Here is a 21,612-nt window from a genome sequence, read left to right on the forward strand (position 1 = left end):
ATACGATGACGAAGTGAAGCAACCAGTGGAGGGGGCATGTGAACACAAAGATGTCTTCTTGTTGCGCGAGGACTATACATTGCGTTATGTCGGTAAGGTAGCCAATGTAATTAAAAAGCTAGAAAATTTGTTTCCGATTCGTCGAAACTCCTTATTGCAAACATTATATGTATGTAAAAATCGTTTGCAAAATGTTAGTCAAATAAGAGCCTAAACGTTTAGCCAAATTCACTTTTACAATACATGCCACAGTAATTTGAAGAAATTTTCAAATGTTCTTAGTAAACATAGGTTAATTTGAATTGTTTGGAATCAGCGTACCAGGTATACTCAAAATCTGGTGTAAACTTTCTGACGCTAAAATTAGTGTTGCCCTGTGTAATGAGCTATTCTACATCATGGCTGCGACAAATTACAATATTGTAACTCGACAGTCACTGTAAATTAAATTTGTTTTATTATTTATTCGTATCTTTCTTCGTGGATTGTATTACGAAAAGTATGCAAAAATAATGTCTAATAAAGGTGAATCGGCGTTCCTCTCAAGAGGATTCAATTGTAAACAAACGTTCGTTACACATTTGTAATCGCGTTCGTAGTAGAATTAATAAGAGAACAGAACTGTATCAGTTCTTATTCTTTGAAGCTATCAGTACCATCATGAGATCATTTTGTCTTGCGATATTACGCGATTAATTTGCTTTTCATTAGTTTATGGGATCAGATGACTGGTAGCGACACGTGTCGAATGAAACCACGTGGTAAGTAATCGGCGCATATTGTGTATTGTATTTTGTACGTGAATCAAAGAGTGCTTCGAATGTCAATTATTGAATGTTGCTTGTCGTTATGACTCCACACAGCGAAGACATTCGTCCTTCTTTCGACTGATTTTCTATCCGTGTTGTACTGTTTGCATGTTGTAGTAAATTCATTTGTTAACAACGCTCTGCTAGATAATCAAAATACCGCATCGCATGCGAAAGCTAGTTTAAAGAAATAAGTTGAAAATATTGGTTTAAATAACGAGATGAGAAAACAGTCACAACATTACTCTTTGAGTGTGTTTTCTACAAATATAATAAATAAATAAATAAATAAATTGTATAATAAATTGTCGAAAATAGATTCTAACGAAGTACTATAAACTGTCTTTTTATTAGAAAGAAACTATCATTCAGTTCGTTTAGAAATGTCAGCGATGTTTATAACATTAGCGACATTTACAAAATCAGTGACGTAACTACAATTGCGTCAGAGACGAATTAACGAAAAAAAATGTAAAAGGCTCTGTTTTTAAGGAAATTGCTTAACGAAATTTATCGAATACACAGTAGATGCATTTTCGACAAATTTGACTTGCTATAGTGCGTGTCCTTCTTTATGTTCACGCTTACTGCTTTCGATAATAGTTAATATTTATAAATAAATGAAACTATTTACGTAACAAAATACGATATTCGATCGAGATCTGGCAATAATAATATAGAACAATTATATATCTTATTTTCTAATCAATCTAAATGTTTAACAAAAATGAATACATTACCATAGATTTTAAAGTTAATTGTCTCGAAATCATTTGTTCTCGCGAACTCGTTTCGGACTCAATTGTATCACCGTTCGCGAACCACCTTGTATATCCATCGCATACAGATCGATCACCAATGAGATCATTATCTTCTTACGGATGCTATTACCGGAGCAACTTTCATTTCTAATAAACTCACAGCATCCCGTATTTGTGGTGCGACATTTTCAATAAATCCCTAGACTTAACTAAATCCGTGCAATCTCATCTGCACATAAAAAATATAATAAAACTGTCACGAAGTATAGTTGAAACAACATCGAGTATCAATATCACCGTTAACCGTTAAAAATTCCATTTACATCCTGTTATGGTCGTCTTCGTTTCTTTCGTCCTTCTCGAGCGATTTATTAACGACGATCGTTGGACTACTCGGTTAATCGTTAATCAAGAACGTGGTTACACGTTGGTTGTAATCGAGCGCAAAAGAAACCGTTGAAGCGTATCGCGTCGATCATTATCGATCGACTCCATTAGCGAACAATATTCAACAATATCGGCAGACGATAAAGAGATCTCTTAAAATTATGTCAACGAAATATAGTCGGAGAGCAATGCGTCTGCGCATCAAAGCACCGTGCTGCAAATATCCACATGGAAGCTGGCTCAGATTTTTCGTAAGCATTTATGGAAAGCGTTTGTGTTTGAAGACTTCTATCTATCGCATCAACTCCAACCGAGTGTCCCAAAAATGTGCGAATTAAGTAAAACGGCTAATTTCTGAGGTGATTCGAAGACATTTTCCCCTTTGGGAAAATGATCGTTGTGGTTTTGTTAACGAGTTAACTGCGAGAAACGCGGGCGCCGCAACTGCCACGCCCTCGCGGCCAGTTCCACGCCCCCCGTGGCCACTACCACGCCTCCAAGGCCTGATTGGCCAATGTTTTCCTTTACCAACTCATCCACGGAGGAGATTTTCGCGACACAAGAAGTGTCTTCGAATGCCCTCAGGTGTGACCCCTTCCGTTCTATCCGAATATTTTTGGAGCACCCTGTAGAATCGCATTCGAGAGCGGTGTATTATATATTCGTGTTCATGCAGAAGCAAACCCACCTAACCAACCGGCCGAATTCGATTCTCCTTACAAAAGAATTTGCTCCACAGGCCGATCTTTGATCGCCATGGAAACCGTAAACGGCACGAATAGAGGTATCTCGAAACGCAGTTATTTTAATAGCTGCCTCTCACGGTATCACGCGAAGCTTAATCCGTAAAGCAATGTCGCCTGAAATCCGCTAGCCAACGAAGACCGGAATCGATTATCGCTGCAAATTAGTTCAAGATACTCAGTAAAAATGACCTGACGTCTTTCGTATCAAAAGTAAAAACCATGACCACCGATCGCCGACGACCGGGCGTCATGGAATCTAGCAGGAGTTCGAAAACGTGCGCGCGCATGTTTCGCATATACGTAATTTACCAATGTTGGTCGCGACTACTGCAATCGGGAAGATTAACTACGCGAGGCGGCGCGTGCGCGGAGAGTCCCGCGCAGAGGCGTGGGCTTGTACCGGGCGACCAAACCGAGGCTTTCCGTCGCGCCATCAGCGTAATTCAAAATTACAAGGTTCGCCACGCCGCTGCGCGGAACTCCCTGCGCATGCGTTGCTTTGCGTAGCGTATTTTCCGATTGCGGTAGTCACGACTCGTTTTAAGTTTCGTTTTTTGCTACGGCGATAAGACTATCGACAATGAAGTGAGGTGTATAAAACCCGAGGTGTGAATATTTCCAAAGATATCGACGGTATGAAATAATACTTCCGGAATAAGTATAGTCTAATTTAGAAAATGCTCAGATTGCGGTTGATATGTAAGTTTAATTGGCTCCTAGTCGGTAACAATTAACGTTCCTGCTTGTATTAACTAGCTCGTGCGCTCCTCGCGATTTTACTTCGCGAGCTCTCTTCACGGATATGACGTCAAGGACAACATATTCTCTCGTCAACCATAATCGGCTATATAGCTAAAAAGTCTTTGTCTCCGCGGCTGTGCGGCTTCTTAATCTAAGGAAATTACGAGGCAACAATTGAAAATGAGTGGACACATGTGAAACGAGGAGAATCGCGGACAGCTCGAGAATCTTCTAAAATAGACCGGCCGTCTTTAGCGATGATATAGCGATTATCAATATTTTTGGAAGTATTTGCTGATTAGGTTTTATGCAGCCCTCTCGTTCTCTGCGCGAACCAAAATCAAACGAATGTGAAAGTCGATACTTAGTCGTCAATTCCTTAGAATGGAGTTTCATGCGCTCGATCGAACGGATCTACGGAACAGTCCGGCACCCCGAAAATGTATCCGTAGCCGTCCGTTCGATCTTGCGCGCAAGGATACCTGTGCCAAACCGGTGTGAGTGTTGTAAAAATATACGACTGTTCGGATGCTACACGCTTTCCATGCTTCGAGACCACGATTACTCTTTCTCCTCGATCTCTTGGCTCTCGGCGCCCAGCAAGGTCGATTTGTCTTCCTCCTGGCCGCCGGCTTCCGGTTCCTCCACGTTCTGACGCTGGCGCCTGGTTGTTTTCCGTTGCATGTAGAACATCAGGACGATGCTACCGCTGGCGAAGGCTGCCACCCCTGCCAGGACTACGTAAATCGTTACAGGTACTACTTGGATCAGCCTCTAGAAATAAACAAGAACGTTTAGTGCTTTTACGTTTGCCGCTCTTCGTTGTTCAGTGAAAATTGACAACATTAATCCCTTGCACTATAACAACGAGTCAGACTCGTGATAGAAATTCCACTCAATATTCTACTAAATATGATTATTATTAATTTCTTCTGCATGGAAGTAAAGATAAATTATTCTCTTATCGAAGTCTAGAAACAAAAATACATAAAGACAATAAAAGAAATAAAAATTATCTGGTCCTATTATTAAAAGTATTAAGGACAAATAAGTGTTAATCAACGAAGCGCGAAAGGAATCGTAGTGCAATTGGTTAACACGTTCGTCGGCCGCGTCACCCATATCTAGGTGACTGGTACGCTTCTGTGAGGTCTCCGTCACTCATATATGGATGACGTCATTATTATTCAAGTTAAACAGGATTTTATTTATTTTATTTATGAAAATCCTATATTTCATTAAATTCTTGTGCTACACAGGAGCACCGGCAAATATAAAATAAAAATACTAAAAATTCACACATCATTATATTCATTATACATTAATTTATGTTTCATATAAACTGGATTAATGAACTGGTTTATTATGAAAGTGGGTTAAATTCGGGACTTCGTCAATTATTTTACGCAATGTACAGGGTGTCCAGAAAGGTTACTTCTGGTGATAATGTCGTAACATAACGACGCGTGGTACAAAAAAATGTTTGAGATAGAAGCTGCATGGTTTTCAGAGGGGCATATTGTATTGTAATTAATATTAGGTTATTTTGCTTTCTTATCAAGATATGATTTTTTTTTCTTAATAGAATATTTAATATTCCTTCCCGAATTCGGATAAAGCGTTGAATTCTACATAACTCTGGAAAGAAAGGGTTGATAACAAATTTACCACAGACTTCTGAAAACTTTCATTAAACTACGTTATTTTAGCACAGAAAGTTTTCATCCGAGTCGCTAGCAACAAAATAAATTAAGTTGATCACATCGCGTGGTCCACTTTCTATAAAATGAAAGTGCTATAGGTTAGGTAAATTATTTTGTATTTCAAATTTAAATGGCTCCGGCTGCAAAGGGTTATGTATATGTATTAAGTAAATTTCGAATGAAAAAAATTATATGGAATCCAGCAACGAATGAATTTCTTTAATATTATTGCAATGAATGAGATATTTGATGGAAAATAAAAATTTTCTGAATCAATTATAAGCAGCAAAAAATTAATAGAAAGTTATTCCTTTCTTCCATTAATTTTAATTGACTGCAAACGTTGTCTTGGCATTTTTAATTTCATTTAATCCCCTCGCCATTTTAAATTACACATGCTCAATTTTGTTGCAAAATTTGCAAAATCCACAGATTTGTTAATAATATTTATACTGTGGCTATAGGAAACTATATATAGCGTAAGTCACTTGTTTAAAAGAAAGAGTTCAGCGCAGTGATAGTAATTGATTATTCATTACGATATTCCTTTTTCATCTGACGAAACAAATTTAGTTTCTCCTTTAAATTATGTCATTACAATTTCTATTTTTTCACTTTATTTTCCTTAAAATAAAGCTATACTCTATTCTGAATTTTTCATGAAGGCTTATTACAAAAAGTTTCAATTTTCACAAAATTATGAAAGGGAGCATACGCCACTTGTCAATTAAAAAATGCATATATCTGCGAAAGTTAATAAAAATTCTATTGCATGCATCTGAAAAATAAAACGATAAGGTTACTTTTATGTAAAATAACGAAGTCCAATATCGAAGGTAAACTTCCATTTTCGATGAAAATATGCAGAGTGAGAAAACAAATTCTGCATTGTTTCAGTAACAGTAGTACATATTACAGTGATAATAGTACAAACTTCTTGCAAAATACCTCGAACAACGTTACACAAACAATTTTTGAAGCAAGGTATTTATAGGTGATCGGACGCATTCGTTGCGAACGATGTCCGTTAAAATAAGGAGTAAATTAATCCTCCGTGATGACACAAAACTCAATATCGGAAACGTTGCCCCACTTAACTAACTCGGCATGATAATAGCTTTAAGCCCTGTGTTTATTAAATAGAGGAGAGTTCGTAATAAATGATCCACAGCTGACCAGTTATGAAAACGCAAAACTCCCTTTAATAGCGCGATGCCCTACAATAACTTATTCTAAATTATCGAAGTTCCCTCGATGATAAACTGGAGCAGGAATTTATTTTCGATATTTATTCCGGAACTAAATGAACGTTCGTCGCGGATGGCAACAATCGCTGTTGATATGATACTTACATTTGATACGATACATTAAATATTGAAGTAGATTATCGGTATCAGAGTCGAACATTATAGAACAAAACAATTGAATAATTGAATAATTTCATTCGCGAACAAATTTTTATTGAATAAGTTTTAAATTACTTTATTTAGTAACTAAAATGACATTTGTCTTTGCCAATAAAAATAATTGATTCATGACACATATAATGTCCCTTTGCATTGCCAATTTACCTGTACGTCTAAAGGAACCATTGACGTTACATTGGATTATTTATAATAATAATAAACATTTGCGCTTCTCTCTACTTATATTTTTTATGCTACTGCTAAAACTTGCTTTTTAATTGAAAATACCATTATTTTCTCTCATACAATTTTTGTGCCACGATATAAATATGATAATAATTCAGAGTGACGAGATAATAATTCAGAGTTAAATGGGACACCCTGTATATCATTGTATTAATATGACTTTGAGTTCAACACATCATAATATATGATGAAGAAATATATGTAAATAGAAAGAATGGCGACGATCCAAGAAGCGCGTCTCTTTGTTCTTATTACAATTTCTTCAGGTGCGTATATACATATATAGTTTCGTGTTACTTGCGAATAATAAATAAAAATGTTATTCGCATTCTAATAAACTCTTTTCGATTAAATGTAGCTACTCGTCATTCGAGAATAACGAATAAAAAATGTTATTTTTACTCATTATTTATCAAATTGAACGAATTTTGTCAGACATAATACGGATGTTTATGCAAATGTATTTAATTATAAGAAAGAAATTTTATTTATTGGGCTCGAACAGAAATTTTTTTTTCGACTTTTATATTTGATACTTTTTAATTAGAACCGTAATTTTAGAGTTATATTGGGTTGTTCAAATTAAATAACACATTGCATAAAAATTGTTGCATTCGTATCAGACATATATGTTTTATCATTAGAGTATTCCAAAAAAATAATCTCTCTTTTGCATATTTTACATATTGTATATTTTTTGCACCTTACATATCTCGTGCATATATTTATCTTATTTCTGCATATTTTGTATATATTTAATTGACTAGATTTTGACACGTTAACAAACATAGTTAAAAATATATAAGTAACTATTTTTTATATTGTTTTATTTAGATAATTAAGATTACCTGCGCCATTAATCGAGATTTTATTTATTCCTAGACTGTTGAAACCTCAAAAGAAAAAGCTTTAAAGAAAACGAATATAATATAAATTAAAGCACTCAAAGATGAAAATGTTGCTAACAACAATTTGGCTTTTCTTGAAGCCAATTTCTGCATTTTTTTAACAGCTATAATGAAATAGCAACCAAACACATTAGCGTTAAATGATTTAATTAACCCAGTTACAAATTTGATTAATAAGATAGATCAAGTTCCCCCTACTACTTCCGGAGAACGAATGAAAGAAAAATATCGATATGTCCTAAAAAGAAAGTAAACGTGTTAAATAGCGAAACTTTTGAAAATCTAGATGAAGCGAAAGCATAATATTAGAAAAAATATAGGTATGCATCGTATCAGATCCTGCGACGTTGAAAGAACATTAAATTAATGTGATCTGATAGAAGGCTCACGAACTGGCAGGCCAGATTATAAGAGAAAATAATTGTAACACATTATGAAGCAAAGTAGGGTGAACAGTAGCGAGTACATTCGTAGCAATAAATAATGTAGTAGTAATGAAATTGTAATAATTTTAAAATAGTTATATGTTAGTAAAACAGTAATATATTATTATGAAATAGTTATATATTAGTAAAATAGTAATATATAATTATAAAATAGTTATATATTAGTAAATAGAAACATACTATTATAAAATAGTTATTAATATATTATTATAATATAATAATCATTATAAAATAGCAATGTATTTAATATATAAAATAGTGACCGTATTCTGAACATATTCTGAATATATACCTCATCAATTTTGCACAAATCTCCCATATTTCGACGTATAAATTTTGCACGCGCATCCGCAATCTACTAATCAGATAATCGAGCTCCCCAAATAGAAACAGAATAGTATTTATATCGTGTCCGTAACAAAGATGTCCCTTTCATGCCGCCGCTCCCTCAACAACCGCAACTTTGCCCATTCTCTCGCCGAAAAATCTCTGCTCCAGATAACAAGAGCGCATTCCGCGAAATAATCAAACACAACGCAACGACTGTCCCGCTTTTAAAATCATTTCTAAAGATCCTTCCTACCGCGCTAGAGCAGTATATTATAATGATAATTTTTCCAAGAGATACGCCGAGCGCGCCCGGAAGCCACAATAGCGACAACTTCGTAATTCATGCGGAAATTCATGCTGATTTCTGCACGCTTGACAACAATTATTCACTGCCGGCAATGCCGCGTTTCAGCAAAATGAATGGCTGTCTTGTCTCACGGCGGTGTTCTCCGCCCAACAATTTTCGTATCGTCGCCGAAGTCGTCCTCGTTTCTCTTTGAGACACCGAGAGACGGAGAAGGATACGCCCGGGATAATCGGCGGCTCGTCGCGCGAAGGTTTCGTTCCCGCGGCTAAGAAATTAACACAGAGAAAACGGGACACGGAGCGGTCGAAAATTAGTGACGAGAACGGAGCGGAACGGTCTCCGGGGGATGGATGGAAACGATACGTCTGTTTCGCGGGCCGGGACACGGGGAGATAATGGCGACCCAGTGAGAAACGTTGCCCGGGAATAAAGAAAACCGTCCGTTTTCCCAGTCTCTACTTTTAGATTCACGAACACGCTCCGGTTATCGATCGGTCCCTAGGTATTTCAGTTTCGCCGTCTTTGGAGCACGGCGGATCACGCTCTTATGCTAAATAGTAATCGACGTCCGGGTACGACGATGAACTTTATAACGCGCGCCACGTTCTCTCTTCAAAATTCGTAACGAAATTCCGACGATTAATCGATTCGTTCATTTATATCCGAACCGAAGATACGACGGTCGATACGAGTTTCGATAGGAAATTACTTCGAATCGAACAAAGTCATACCTTACTTGTATGTCTGAAATTTTGTTCGTGTAAGTAGTTCTTACAACACGGTTTTATTTAAAATTTGTCAACGTCATCTCGTTAATTCTATTGTATAATATCACTGTATTTTGGTTTACAATTTTCTTGTGAATTTTTGTACAAAACTTTTTGGATTTATCTTTTTTATAACAAATTAGAGTGGTTTTATCGGCGGTAATATTTAATTAACCTCTTAGACACGACGTATTATTATAGTGGCTTTCGCGAATGTTTCGTGCTTTAGTCAATTGTATTATTAGTTATTAAAATAAACGATTATAGTGACCGTGTATATTACATTCTTTTCCATTTTTATAATTCTGTATACTATATATTATTTGTATAATACTATTATATGTAGCTATATCAAAAAGATATATATTAAGAAAAATGGTAATTAGGTGTGATGAATTTCATTCCTGCAAAATCCGAGCCTAAGAGGTTAATTGATAGTAGCTCTAAATAAAGGATCCATAATATGTTCTTGCAATAGTTAACAGTGCTTTTGATTTATATTTTTTATATCATCTGCCTTCGAATTTTAAGAATATATCAGCTTTTTGCTTGCAAAAAGAAGTCGCAATCGTTGGGTGATTTTATGAAAATTGAATAAATGAGAATTTAATAAATGATTTTAATATTTATGAATCTGATGCATCTAGAACAGGGTTTGGAATTAACCAGCACGCAATATGAGACTCGCGAGGACTACGTCTTCTGACAACCGTCGTGCACATTGCTCCCTGGTGATCGACTAAATAGTGCACACATATATACATACAGGGTGTCCCAAAATGATGTTACTTCCGGAAAATAAGAAATTCCTGAGGTTATTTGAAGAAACTTTTTCCTTAGTGCAAATGTAATTTGTAGCTTTGTTTATGAATTATTAACGAAAAACACTGATTAATAACCGCTTGTTAGCTTTGCTGCTAACAGAGTTCGTATCTCATTGGTCAGTGTTTTACAATAATAACTCGTAAACAAAGTCGCGAATTTCATTTACGCTAAGGAAAAAGTTATTTAAAATAATCTCGGGAATATTTCGTTTCAACGAGGAGAAAAAAGAGGCGATCGCAAGGAGCAAGACGCGCAACGGGAATCCGAAGACGTAGCTCTTAGGATTCACATGCTGCGTGCCGGTTAATTCCGAGCCCCGATCTAGAGCAAAAATAAGCCTCTTCTATTTTTGTCAGTTTTACAATCGTTTTCTACCATTCAATACTTTTCTACACTCAATTTTTAGGCTTTATTTCAGCATTGTAATAACTAAACCGTAAATCTTGCTGCAAAATAAACATTTTCTTCATTAGGTTCGAGAAACGAAAATTTCACAGAGATGAATTTACTTTTTTTTTAACTTGAATAAATTGTAAGTAATGCAATAGTATTTTATCTTTAATCCCCTGCAATAAAATTTATTTGACAGTTGCATTGATTAGCCTTTGTTTGTTACTAATAAATTACTATACCAGACAGAAAATTTATATTTTTTATATGGCAACTCTTACTTGAATGTTCAAATATTAATGGCAGATGGATAGAATTTAACTTCGATTTGAAAGATGCGAATCACATATATATATTTAATAAATCATGTTCCAAATATTCGTAACAAGTCTGATACAATATTATCGGGCAAAGTTTTAAATTGTTGTAATGTTTTCAATATTTTCTATTTTTCATATTCGTTTTATTCATTCATATTTATTCAATATTATCTGCTTAATCTTGCAAATTTTTATGGTTCTCACTTTGTGCAATATTTAATAATATATAATAATATAATATTTAGTAATTTCTTTTTAATCCACACTTGCCGCTTGCGCATATTAGTACAAAAAATATTAATTCTCCTTCAGACCATTATAGTTTCCAAAAGCTTTGTTTGAATTTGTCGTTACGACGATTTCAAAAATTTGTCACATGATCGAAGGTTCATATGGCTTTATATGGAGTAGTGGATCTGAGTGTTCAATTATTTTGCGTATTTTTATACAACAGAATTTAATATATCCTTTTCGATAAATATTAAGTTATTTATTTTCGAAAATAAACCAAAAGGGCAAAAATGAAACAAAAATATCATCTAAATGAATCGCAAATTGTGGAGATTTGAGATTGAAATTAATTATATTAGTACCTCAGATAAGTGTGGGTATTATTTCCCTCAATACATTGTATAACATAAAACGTTAAAGAAAGTCAAATTGATAAAAGTTTTACGTGTGTTTCCCTTTTATTTGAAGCGCCTATTAACGTGAAATTATTAGGCTGTGTAATGAGCCCCTTCGCGTCGACTGCTGCACGCCTTATGGGGTAAGCGTGTCAATTGCTGTGCCATATTCTGGTTACCACGTCCCTAGAATAATTTTACTTATATCCAAAAACAAAGAAAATAAAATCAGATAGAATTTGGTCTGTAATTTTCACATCGAATTTTCTTAAAACATAAAATTTGCGAAATAATTTTTGAAATTTCTGACGACGATAATTAATGATAATGGAACGATGATTTTCTCTATTTTAATCACACGATTTTATAACTAAAAAATACGTTCCATATCATTTCAGAAATATTTTACGCAAGAACACGTCAAGAGTAGGATCTTAAAAAATAACCATCACAGAAAACAACACGAATTACAATATTCTCACGATTGAACTAAACGAAGTTGTCCTGACACAGTTATTTACATCAGCAAAAATAACGAAACTATAACAAAAGACAAATACAAGATAAAATAACCACCCTGTGTATTCCTTCGTGAAGAAAAATAATATTTTCCATGTTTTAACAAGCGCGATACAGGTCAAAGACGCTACACGATTTATCGAAAACTTCGGACGTCACCGTAATGGTCACAATAATTGAAATACTTGCCCTATTTTCTCCCAAGAAAACGACAACGGGCATATTACGCAACCTGATTTCGCGGAGCATGATTTGCTAATGGCGCGGTCCGAAAAAGATTGGCAAACACGGCTCCGCGCCGAGTTGAAGGAGCGGAGTGGTTGGCGAATTGGAAGTCTGTAATCTGCCCTGCGTTCCTTTTGAAATTGAAAGCGCACCCACCTTCCATTGGAAATCGGCGGCGGGATCGGTGAAAAACCACTTCTGCGGCCAAGGTTTTATCGTTCCCTTCGGTGTCTTGAAGATTAATCCCTCGAGACTTAGGCCGTTCGCCAGGACGCTCGTAGTGATGTTCCCCTTCTTGTACGAGGCTATGCCGGCCTTCATGTACCTCTGCGGTATTGTCTCGTTCTCCCTGAGCTTCAGCGTCACCTTCGGCATCGAGTCTTTCCGCGACTCGCTCGAGACCGACGTGGTGAGCTCGTTCGTAACGCTCGCCGATAATTTGGAAGCGGTCGAAGGAGACGTCGGCGATGAGCTCGGGGGAACGGTAACGGACGTTGACGTCTGGTGGAGACCCGTCGGTGGCTCGGGGGAAACGTGGATTCGTTGCGTGCTGCTCGGCACAGAATCTGCAAACATAAGAAGCAAATGAATGCCGACCGACGATACGATCCCGGAGCAAATTCTGGCGAAAATTGAAGGTAAAGGCACCTATTATGAAACACCGGTCAATTGCGACCCTTGCTTGAAACACTGCCATGAAAAATAAAGGCAGACATGAAAAATAGATGCAGCCCGTGAGAATGAATATAAAAATGCTGCTCACAGTTTTGAACATTGTTCTTTGTGAGTTCACTAGCGTGAATATTGTCGTGTAACAAACAGCTCTAGAAGAAATGTTTATTGTATAATACAGATGTTTTCAAGCAAGAATGTACTGTTCCATATTGTATACTTCAATTCTGGCATTGTTCCAATTTATGGAACAGTTGGTATTCGTTATTCATACCATGTATGAATGTCTCATACCATGGGAATGAGATTGTTGGAAAAATATAGAAGACGTCACAGAAACTGCTTCATTTAACGAAACTTGTCTTAGGTTAGTTTAAAGGCACATAGTAGTACGATTGTTGAATCGTGCGTTCTAAATTAATTTCAACGAGGTGTTGTTAATATCCGACTTCGCAGGCGGTCCTTTAATATTGTCGCAGGCGAACGATGCGGGATTTACGACCCCGCTAAATTTGACACACTAATTTGCAATATTCGAGGAAGCAACAGGAACTTTATACAACGTCTTAGACAGCCTACTTGAGAATTTGAAGCACGAGGTCATAATTAACTTTATATTTATATTTAGCAAATAAAACGTATTAAATTTTGTTATCCTTTCATTTTATTCATTTTTGAACAAGAAATATGATCAAATGTTTTATTCGATAAATATAAAGTTACCTTGGAAATTTGAAGTGCGAGGTTATAATTAACCCTTTGCACTCGAGTGGCAACTCGAAGGCAAAGTCTGTACTCGATAAATTGTCAAATAATAGTGGCTTTTTGTAAGAAATGATTGAATAGATTTCTTAATTAAAGAATAGGCTATTCCGTCAATTCAATCTTGATATTCTAATAGAATAATGCAGTCACTTGTTTCATAACGAACACATAGTCATTCAGATCTTCATTTGAATAATAATATCACAATACACGTTATCAATATATAATGCACATTATTATAATACACGCCGAATGAAATTATTGCATACATTATTGAATAAAATCTTTATAATTTTAATAGTACATTAATCTCTTAGCTGCGGAGGACATGTACGTTTTTTACATTTTACAACAAAAGTACTCTTCCTAAGTTTTAGGTTCAAATAATTGTGCAACATATTCATAAAATTCACACATTTTAGAACAACTTGTCAATAAAAACAGTACTCGGTGTGATCGATAAAACACGCATAAAATTGATTTCAATATTAGTGATAAAATTCAGTTAACAGTAGTTAATACTAAACACTAATACTGTATACGAACGTAGCACAGTATTGAATTGATACACCTCCTCTCAATATGCACAGAGTGATATTGAGCCTCTGATTTGTGCAATAAAAACAACCTTTGCTTCGTTGAATTTATTTACATTTTATTAATAAGCTATTTTATAATGATGGTGTCTGCAATTTCTACAATTCCAGAATTTCTGCGATTTTGCTGTATGACTTCTCGGCAATTTCTGTCTGCGTTTCGTCGTGTTCCGCCCCTCGTCATCTCGGCTTTTTGTTGATTGAATAAAGAGTTTTTGATTGAGGGTAAATGTCTGAAGGGGCTTAGATTGAGAAGTGGAAAACTGTTAGAATGTTTCATTTTGTATTGTCTTCATACGTCAGTGACGTGATTTATAAGCGGATGTCTATTCATGGTGTCGATGAGTCTGTTGCACATGTTATCCATTCGTTAAGTTAAATTGGACCAAAAGCAATGAACGTAAAGTAATTCAATCGTTTGTCACCGATATGATTGTTTACCTATTGTACCGATTTTTAACAGGTCCATCGCTTAATTCTCTGAAAGAACGGCGAGATACGTTCAACCTTCTGTGTTATCATCGCAGTAAATAGAGCCTGATTTTACAGTAAAAATTACACTGTAAAGATCATATTAATGTACACAGATTTCAAATATCGCATAGATCTATACCACAATTTGGCAATAGAGCACTCGAGCTTATTGATTGTTGTTTATTGTAACGCGAACACGTTTCTCCTGTCTTTTCCTTCTCGGATGCCGATTTTAGACTTCACTGGTTCATCTAAACCTAGTTACGTCAATCGCTTGTCAGTCTTTGTCTATTAATACATGAACGGCGAACCAATTTCACAAAAATATAACTGAGTATGGCACCGGCCATTTATTATTTTAATTATAAAGTTAGAAAGTATATTTTAAGATATCTTCTCTAGACACTTTAACCTTTCTGCAGACCTTAATTAAGTATGGCAAATTTAAATAAATTGTCAGAGGCTAATATAAATAGTTTAGTAATTAGACTACAGATCTTCATTGCAGAATAAAAATTCGTTGCGTCTATAACACAAATAGAATCTACTTAGGGATCTTCTCCTTCCTTTAATAATTCTAGTCGATTCCAGGTATATGTATAAGGTAGTCCAAGTTTTAAGTAATAACTTCCTTATTATCGCATTTACGACAACTGCTAAAGAAGAAGGATAAATGGTTCGAAGTGCACTACATTTTTAGACTCTTAGGTCTTTTTGTAAGTGAATCAGTGTAGGTGCAGTTGTGCCCATAATTATAAAAGTCAAAATTTAAAAAAAATGAGTTTAACAGTTATTTTACTTAAAATTATATAATAATTTAAATAAAATAAAATAAAATAAGTTATTAAAATTGTTAGGGTTGTTACGAGCCGAGGGGCCACTGCACACGTGGCCGGAGGTAAATGTTTTGTGCGGAAATTTGGGAGGATTTCGTGGACTGGCCGATGTCTCTTTCACCACCGGGTCGCCACATTAGTAGGAAAGGGTTCGCGGACTGGCCGTTGTCTCTTTCACCAACGGGTCGCCGCCTCAGTAGGAGGTTCGTGGACTGGCCGATGTTTCTTTCACCACCGGGTCGCCACCTTAGGTGTAGGGATGGTTCACGGACTGGCCGTTGCTTCTTTCATCAACGGGTCGCCGCATAGGTGTAAAAGGTAGGAGATTGCGTGGACTGGCCGATGTCTCTTTCACCACCGGGTCGCCACATTAGGTGTAAAGGTAGAGGTGCGTGGACTGGCCGATGTTTCTTTCACCACCGGGTCGCCACATTAGATAGGAAGTCGTGGACTGGCCGTTGTCTCTTTCACCAACGGGTCGCCACCTTTGGGGATAGGTTTTGTTCACGGACTGGCCGTTGTCTCTTTCACCAACGGGTCGCCGCCTTAGGAGGAAATTGCGTGGACTGGCCGATGTCTCTTTCACCACCGGGTCGCCACCTCAGTAAGGGTAATGGGGTTTTGGTTTGACTCTAATTTTGGCTCGCAACTTCAAAGAAATATTACTTGATACACCTTGAGCGGTAAAGGTGTATCTATATGAGATCGTTACCAACAACTGACTCGAACTGGGAGATGGAAGTGAAATAACTTGTACACTGAGTTGAAAGTAAAACTAATATAATCTAACAACTTCGATCTGTTACAAGTGCGTAAGTGTAGTATGTGATTCGCGATGGTCCTAAGACACGCTTCCTGGTTTTCGCACCAAGTCGGCGGGGGTTAACTATTGCTCGAAAGAGAACTGGGCTCGATCTTGCTACGTCTCGCGTCACGATTTGATTTGAAACTGCCCGCTGAGAAGAGAAATCTCAGCACTTTTATACGCGGTGGAAACTGGAAAATTCGGTAGTGGGGGCTGGGCCTACGTGACCGAAATCACGCCGCGGATGGGTCTAAGAATCGGGGATGTGTGGCCCTTTGGACTCGCGCCCCATATGGTAGATTAGGCGTTCTATTTTTGGAATGAATGGGCCGTTGTTCCCCGCCGACGTTATTTAGCGTATGCCTTCGAGAAGAAAGGAAAAACGTCGGGAGAAAATCTCCGTACGTAACAGGGTACTATGGCAACAAAATTTTTAATTCTCGAGATATTTTCAAAAAATGTCTTCACTGTTCAATCTTCTCATAAACGCGTAAAGTACGCATTCCAGGTTTTTAAAAAATATCTCGAGAAATAATAATCTTTTTGTCGTGACAACCTAATAATTTTTTTTTAAATTAAAAATTTGCATTTCTAGTTAAAGAACTGGTACAGTTGTTAATTTCACACGCACTGATGCGCTTAAAAAAGATCTAAATGTCTCCAGCCGATTATCTCTTTTCTATGTTTACAAAAAAATGGTAAAATTATTACCTGAAACAATTGCATGAACCACCTAGTATACACAATACTTACAAGTTCTTACAAAATACTTATTAATTAATCCCTTATTCCAAACTTCAATTTCTCATTTTTCTCATAAATCCATAAAATTCCCTCTCTAATAACAACAATGGTTACTCTATCTGGGTCAAAACGGACCCGGATTGCTACGTTCGCGTGTGACCCATTGTCAATTAATATCTAAAACAGTGTTCGTGACATCACATGTCTGAGCGAATAGTTATTAGCATAAAAACTTCGTATGTCACGTGTCACAACCACACTATGTGCGTCTTTATGCAAAATATCTGTTAATGAAATATGCACCATTTGTTTGTATTCGCTGTTATAAATGTGTTTCCGGCGCATAAATGATTCTGTACAACTGATCACTCGACCGAACAATTTGCGGTTGATAAGAAAATCTGACGTTTCAGGTGGCACGAGATAATCTCTCAGAGGGAAAAACTCAATCGACTTATGCTGTGCATATGGGACACGTGTTGTATAGAAAATCGTTGCAATATCGTGATTTTAAATGAACCCATCTGCTCGTAAAGCCGATTATACGACCGAATATTGAAGTAGATATTTGCAAATGTTAACATTCGATATGTCCAGTCGGGAATAAATATAATATACATATTCCTCGCATGCAAATCAGTGTAATTCTAAATTTGACATACAATTCTATATGTATAATTTAATTATGTACAGATATACGAGTATGGAAGTTCTACTTTAGTCTATTTAGTATAATTCTGTATGGTTCTATATTAATACATACAGTAGCACATAGTTCTATATGTACAGTATAATTATGTGTAAATACATGCAACACATGGTTGTATTTAGATCAATATTAGTTTTACATCTATGTGTACAGTTCTATTACACAATATGTAGTGGGAATAATTATGGACTCAAACTAACTTTTACGTTTACAGTGATATTTAAACAAAAACTTAATAAAACATCCGATTTCTACATTTCTACATTAGAAATGACAGAAAATAGGAATACACAATTAGAGTTTTTCTAGCCTTGATTTGAACATCAATAAAAATATAAAAATTACTTTAAGTTTATAATTATTCATAACACTGTAAGTGGCTTTCTCTAGACGAGACACCCTTTATATTTAAAAAAACAATTCAACAAGATATCATATTTGTATAATTCTAATTTCTATTATTTTTAATATAGAAATATATAGATAGAATATCTTGTTAGGTTTTCATTTAAATATTATAAACAATGTGAATGATTCTTTGAGTCTCTAATCATACAATATTTATTAGAATATTCTATTCTTATTATAATATTAATTATATCAGTATATAATTATGTACTTCTTCAATATATTCCTTCTTATTCACTCATCCGCTTTTAGACCGAGTTTATAATAAAACAATCACACACAAAAAAGACACATATCTGCATGCGAACGTTCGCGTAATTTCGTACATTTGTGTACTTTAATAATGCATACTCTAATAGTAGTATACTAATAAATTTCAGATTCTAAAACGAAAGTTCACAATCAAATCAATACTTAATTGCATCCTCTGCAAAGAAGGACAAGATTTCATGATTGACGGATACGTAATTGATTTAGTCAAAAATTTATTGGCCTACATTTCATCGCGATTTAAAATGAATCTATTTCTATAATAGATCTGCATATTGATCTGCATAGTTATTCTGCATGTACTTAAAGAAATATGTTTGCATGTACTTAAGAAGTATGTTCGTAAAGTAGTGTTTCCTTTAATGAGACCAAAGTGATTAATTAATTATAATTAATAAATAATTTAACACGTTTGTGAACAGGAAGAACAATAATCGATTGACAAATACGCATTTCACCGTAATTATAATCGCGACATAATTCATAATAAGATGTATTAATGAAACGACACGATTGTCCTCTCCGAAAAAGTTTACGAATATAATTGAACGAAATTCATAATTGGTTCAAAGAAATTCCTGTCACGTTCTCATGATCATAATAAGTCGAAAAGAATTGTTCCAGCACAATACGCGCAATGAGATGTTCTAAAAAGGAAACAGGATTCTATTAGTCTCTCCGCGTCCCATTTTTCATTCATAAAAGTGAAACAAAACACATTAATTAGTACAACAGGCATGTGGTGTTCATCGATCTGCTGAAATAAGGCCACGTCTACATTGTATATTGTCTTCTAAAATGCATACACCTAGGCACGTGCACCTTCGCGTACATAGAAGCATTGTCCTTTTTCTAGAAATACGACGATTTCGAGAAATTAAATTTGTATCAACGTTTCTTTTTGTTCTATACGTCGACTTAAGTAACATCATATAATAGAATTTATAGTTCAATTGGTGGATTTACTGTAACCATTGATATCGATATCCTATTATCTAAAAGAGCGATTTAAAGTAGTAAATTCATTTATTTCTATTTGTAAATAATTCTACCTTTAAAAACCTCTTCAGGAATACTGCCACGTATGTATACGTTTAGTTTTTTTTAAATTATAATTATTCTAAGTGTAAAGAAAATGAGAATCAGTTGAAAAACTATTCGCTACAGAATAGAATTTGACTACAAATAAGTTGTTCTTTTCTAAAATTTGAATAAGTTCAAAATAGTGTATATTATTCTTTTATACCTATATTTTTCTTTATTGGCCTTATTTTTTATTTTACTTTATTAATTTTTGCCTTAAGTACTTTTCCGATCTAACTCATGATAACTGCAATAATTATTGACTTGTACAAATAACGAAACAGAAATTTGTTGATCGTTATGTACGAAAACGTAAGATAATATTTACAGTATAGGGTGTCTTAATGATTGATTTTTATCTGGAAATAAATGTCAAAGAACGTAAAAGTCCTAGAGAAAGTTTAATCTATTATTTTAAAGTATAAACTTCTGCAAAACTTTTACTAAAGTTAAGAGCTTCAATTGATTGCATTTGGAAAACGTGGAAATCGGTGCCTGCCTCGCACAGAAAATTAGCAGAAAGCATGCCGAAACGTTGCCAAACTATAATCGATAATACAGAAGATTAGACCTATTATTAACCTCTCCACAATGTTTGCGATCTATATGATACAGAGCCATAATTAGACTGATAGAACTTTTCTAATTATCAACTTAAAGGAGTTAAATTCTTTGAATTGTGCAAACAAAATTTTTATTCTTTTTTTCGTATTCTCATATTGGTTCTTATATTCTTTTACATAATAAGTTTAAAAATGGTATACTATAAAAATAGTGTAGTTTCTATAGATATGCAAGTATTTTTTTAATTGGATTTATGTGACTCGAGTATTATCCGAATAAGCTTTATTCAAGTAAGAGCATGTCAGTGATGACATAGCGAGAAATAAAGTGATATGAATAATTATAGACCCAAAGTAACTTTTAGATTGTTTGTGATGTTTAAGCAAAAATTTAGGAATATACCATATTTGTACATTTCTATATTACAATTAATAAATAGTAGAAAGATACAATACATTATATAGCTTGTTACTTTGACTTTGTAGTTATTCACTGCACTATAGATGGTCTCTTTTAACTGAAACACCCTATATATTTATAAAGAATTTAAGAAAACATTGTATTTGTATATTTCTATATTAAAAATAATACAAAATATAAATAGAAAATATAATATAGAGATAAAAATAGATAGATATTTTGTCAAGTTTTCGTTTAAATATCAATAACAATGTAAGAATTACTTTGAGTCTATAATTACGCACACCACTATATATATATATATATTGATGTTTGCAGTATATCAACAATATAATATATTTATAATGTTTTAATGTTGATTTCAAAATTAATACAGATCCTATTGCACTTCGATACTTTTTAATTAATATAATATGAAACTTGGTGCAGTTTCAATAATTTTTATTGGTAGTTCCTGTTTTCTGTTCAGCTTGACACATCGTGTTGCAGATCTTCACGTTATTTTCTATTCTGGTAAGTTATCGATTTTTATTCGATACGATATTGAGAGGAGTATTGAGAATAGAGATATCTCCTGTTGATAATCATGGAGAGGTTTGTCCACAGTAGCGAGAGAAAAATAGAGATGAAGATACGACAGCTATCCAGAAAAATTGGATCAATTACTTTCATCGAGATTCCGTTTTTCGTTCACCTTAATGCAAAAATACTCCTTTCGAGTTAATTAATTTGCAGCATGTGCTATGATCGCGCGATTTTTAAGGATTTAAAAAATTATTAAATGAAGTTAGGTTTAAATATTTC

The 21,612-nt window shown here is 34.8% G+C and overlaps 1 protein-coding gene across 1 annotated transcript; it reads right to left on the reverse strand.

The window, feature by feature from the left end:
- Positions 1 to 2,444: 2,444 nt before the first annotated feature.
- LOC144470002 (uncharacterized) lies at positions 2,445 to 13,368 on the reverse strand. Its single transcript, XM_078180764.1, has 3 exons — positions 13,338 to 13,368; positions 12,619 to 13,028; positions 2,445 to 4,218 (listed from the first exon to the last, which is right to left on the reverse strand). The coding sequence occupies exons 1-3, from the start codon at positions 13,366 to 13,368 to the stop codon at positions 4,006 to 4,008; spliced, it is 654 nt and encodes a 217-aa protein (XP_078036890.1). The 3' UTR covers positions 2,445 to 4,005.
- Positions 13,369 to 21,612: the final 8,244 nt, after the last annotated feature.

Source organism: Augochlora pura, chromosome 5 (assembly GCF_028453695.1).
Source record: "Augochlora pura isolate Apur16 chromosome 5, APUR_v2.2.1, whole genome shotgun sequence".
Classification (NCBI taxonomy): domain Eukaryota; kingdom Metazoa; phylum Arthropoda; class Insecta; order Hymenoptera; family Halictidae; genus Augochlora; species Augochlora pura.

What these genes read in the sequence shown, in the direction of transcription:
- LOC144470002 (XM_078180764.1), bottom strand. Translation starts at nt 13,368, where the DNA reads ATGCCAGAATTGAAGTATACAATATGGAACA. An exon ending in GAAGTATACAATATGGAACA is followed by an intron (nt 13,029 to 13,337) that starts GTACATTCTTGC and finishes TTATGTTTGCAG; the next exon opens with ATTCTGTGCCGAGCAGCACG. An exon ending in CCGCCGATTTCCAATGGAAG is followed by an intron (nt 4,219 to 12,618) that starts GTGGGTGCGCTT and finishes GTTTATTTCTAG; the next exon opens with AGGCTGATCCAAGTAGTACC.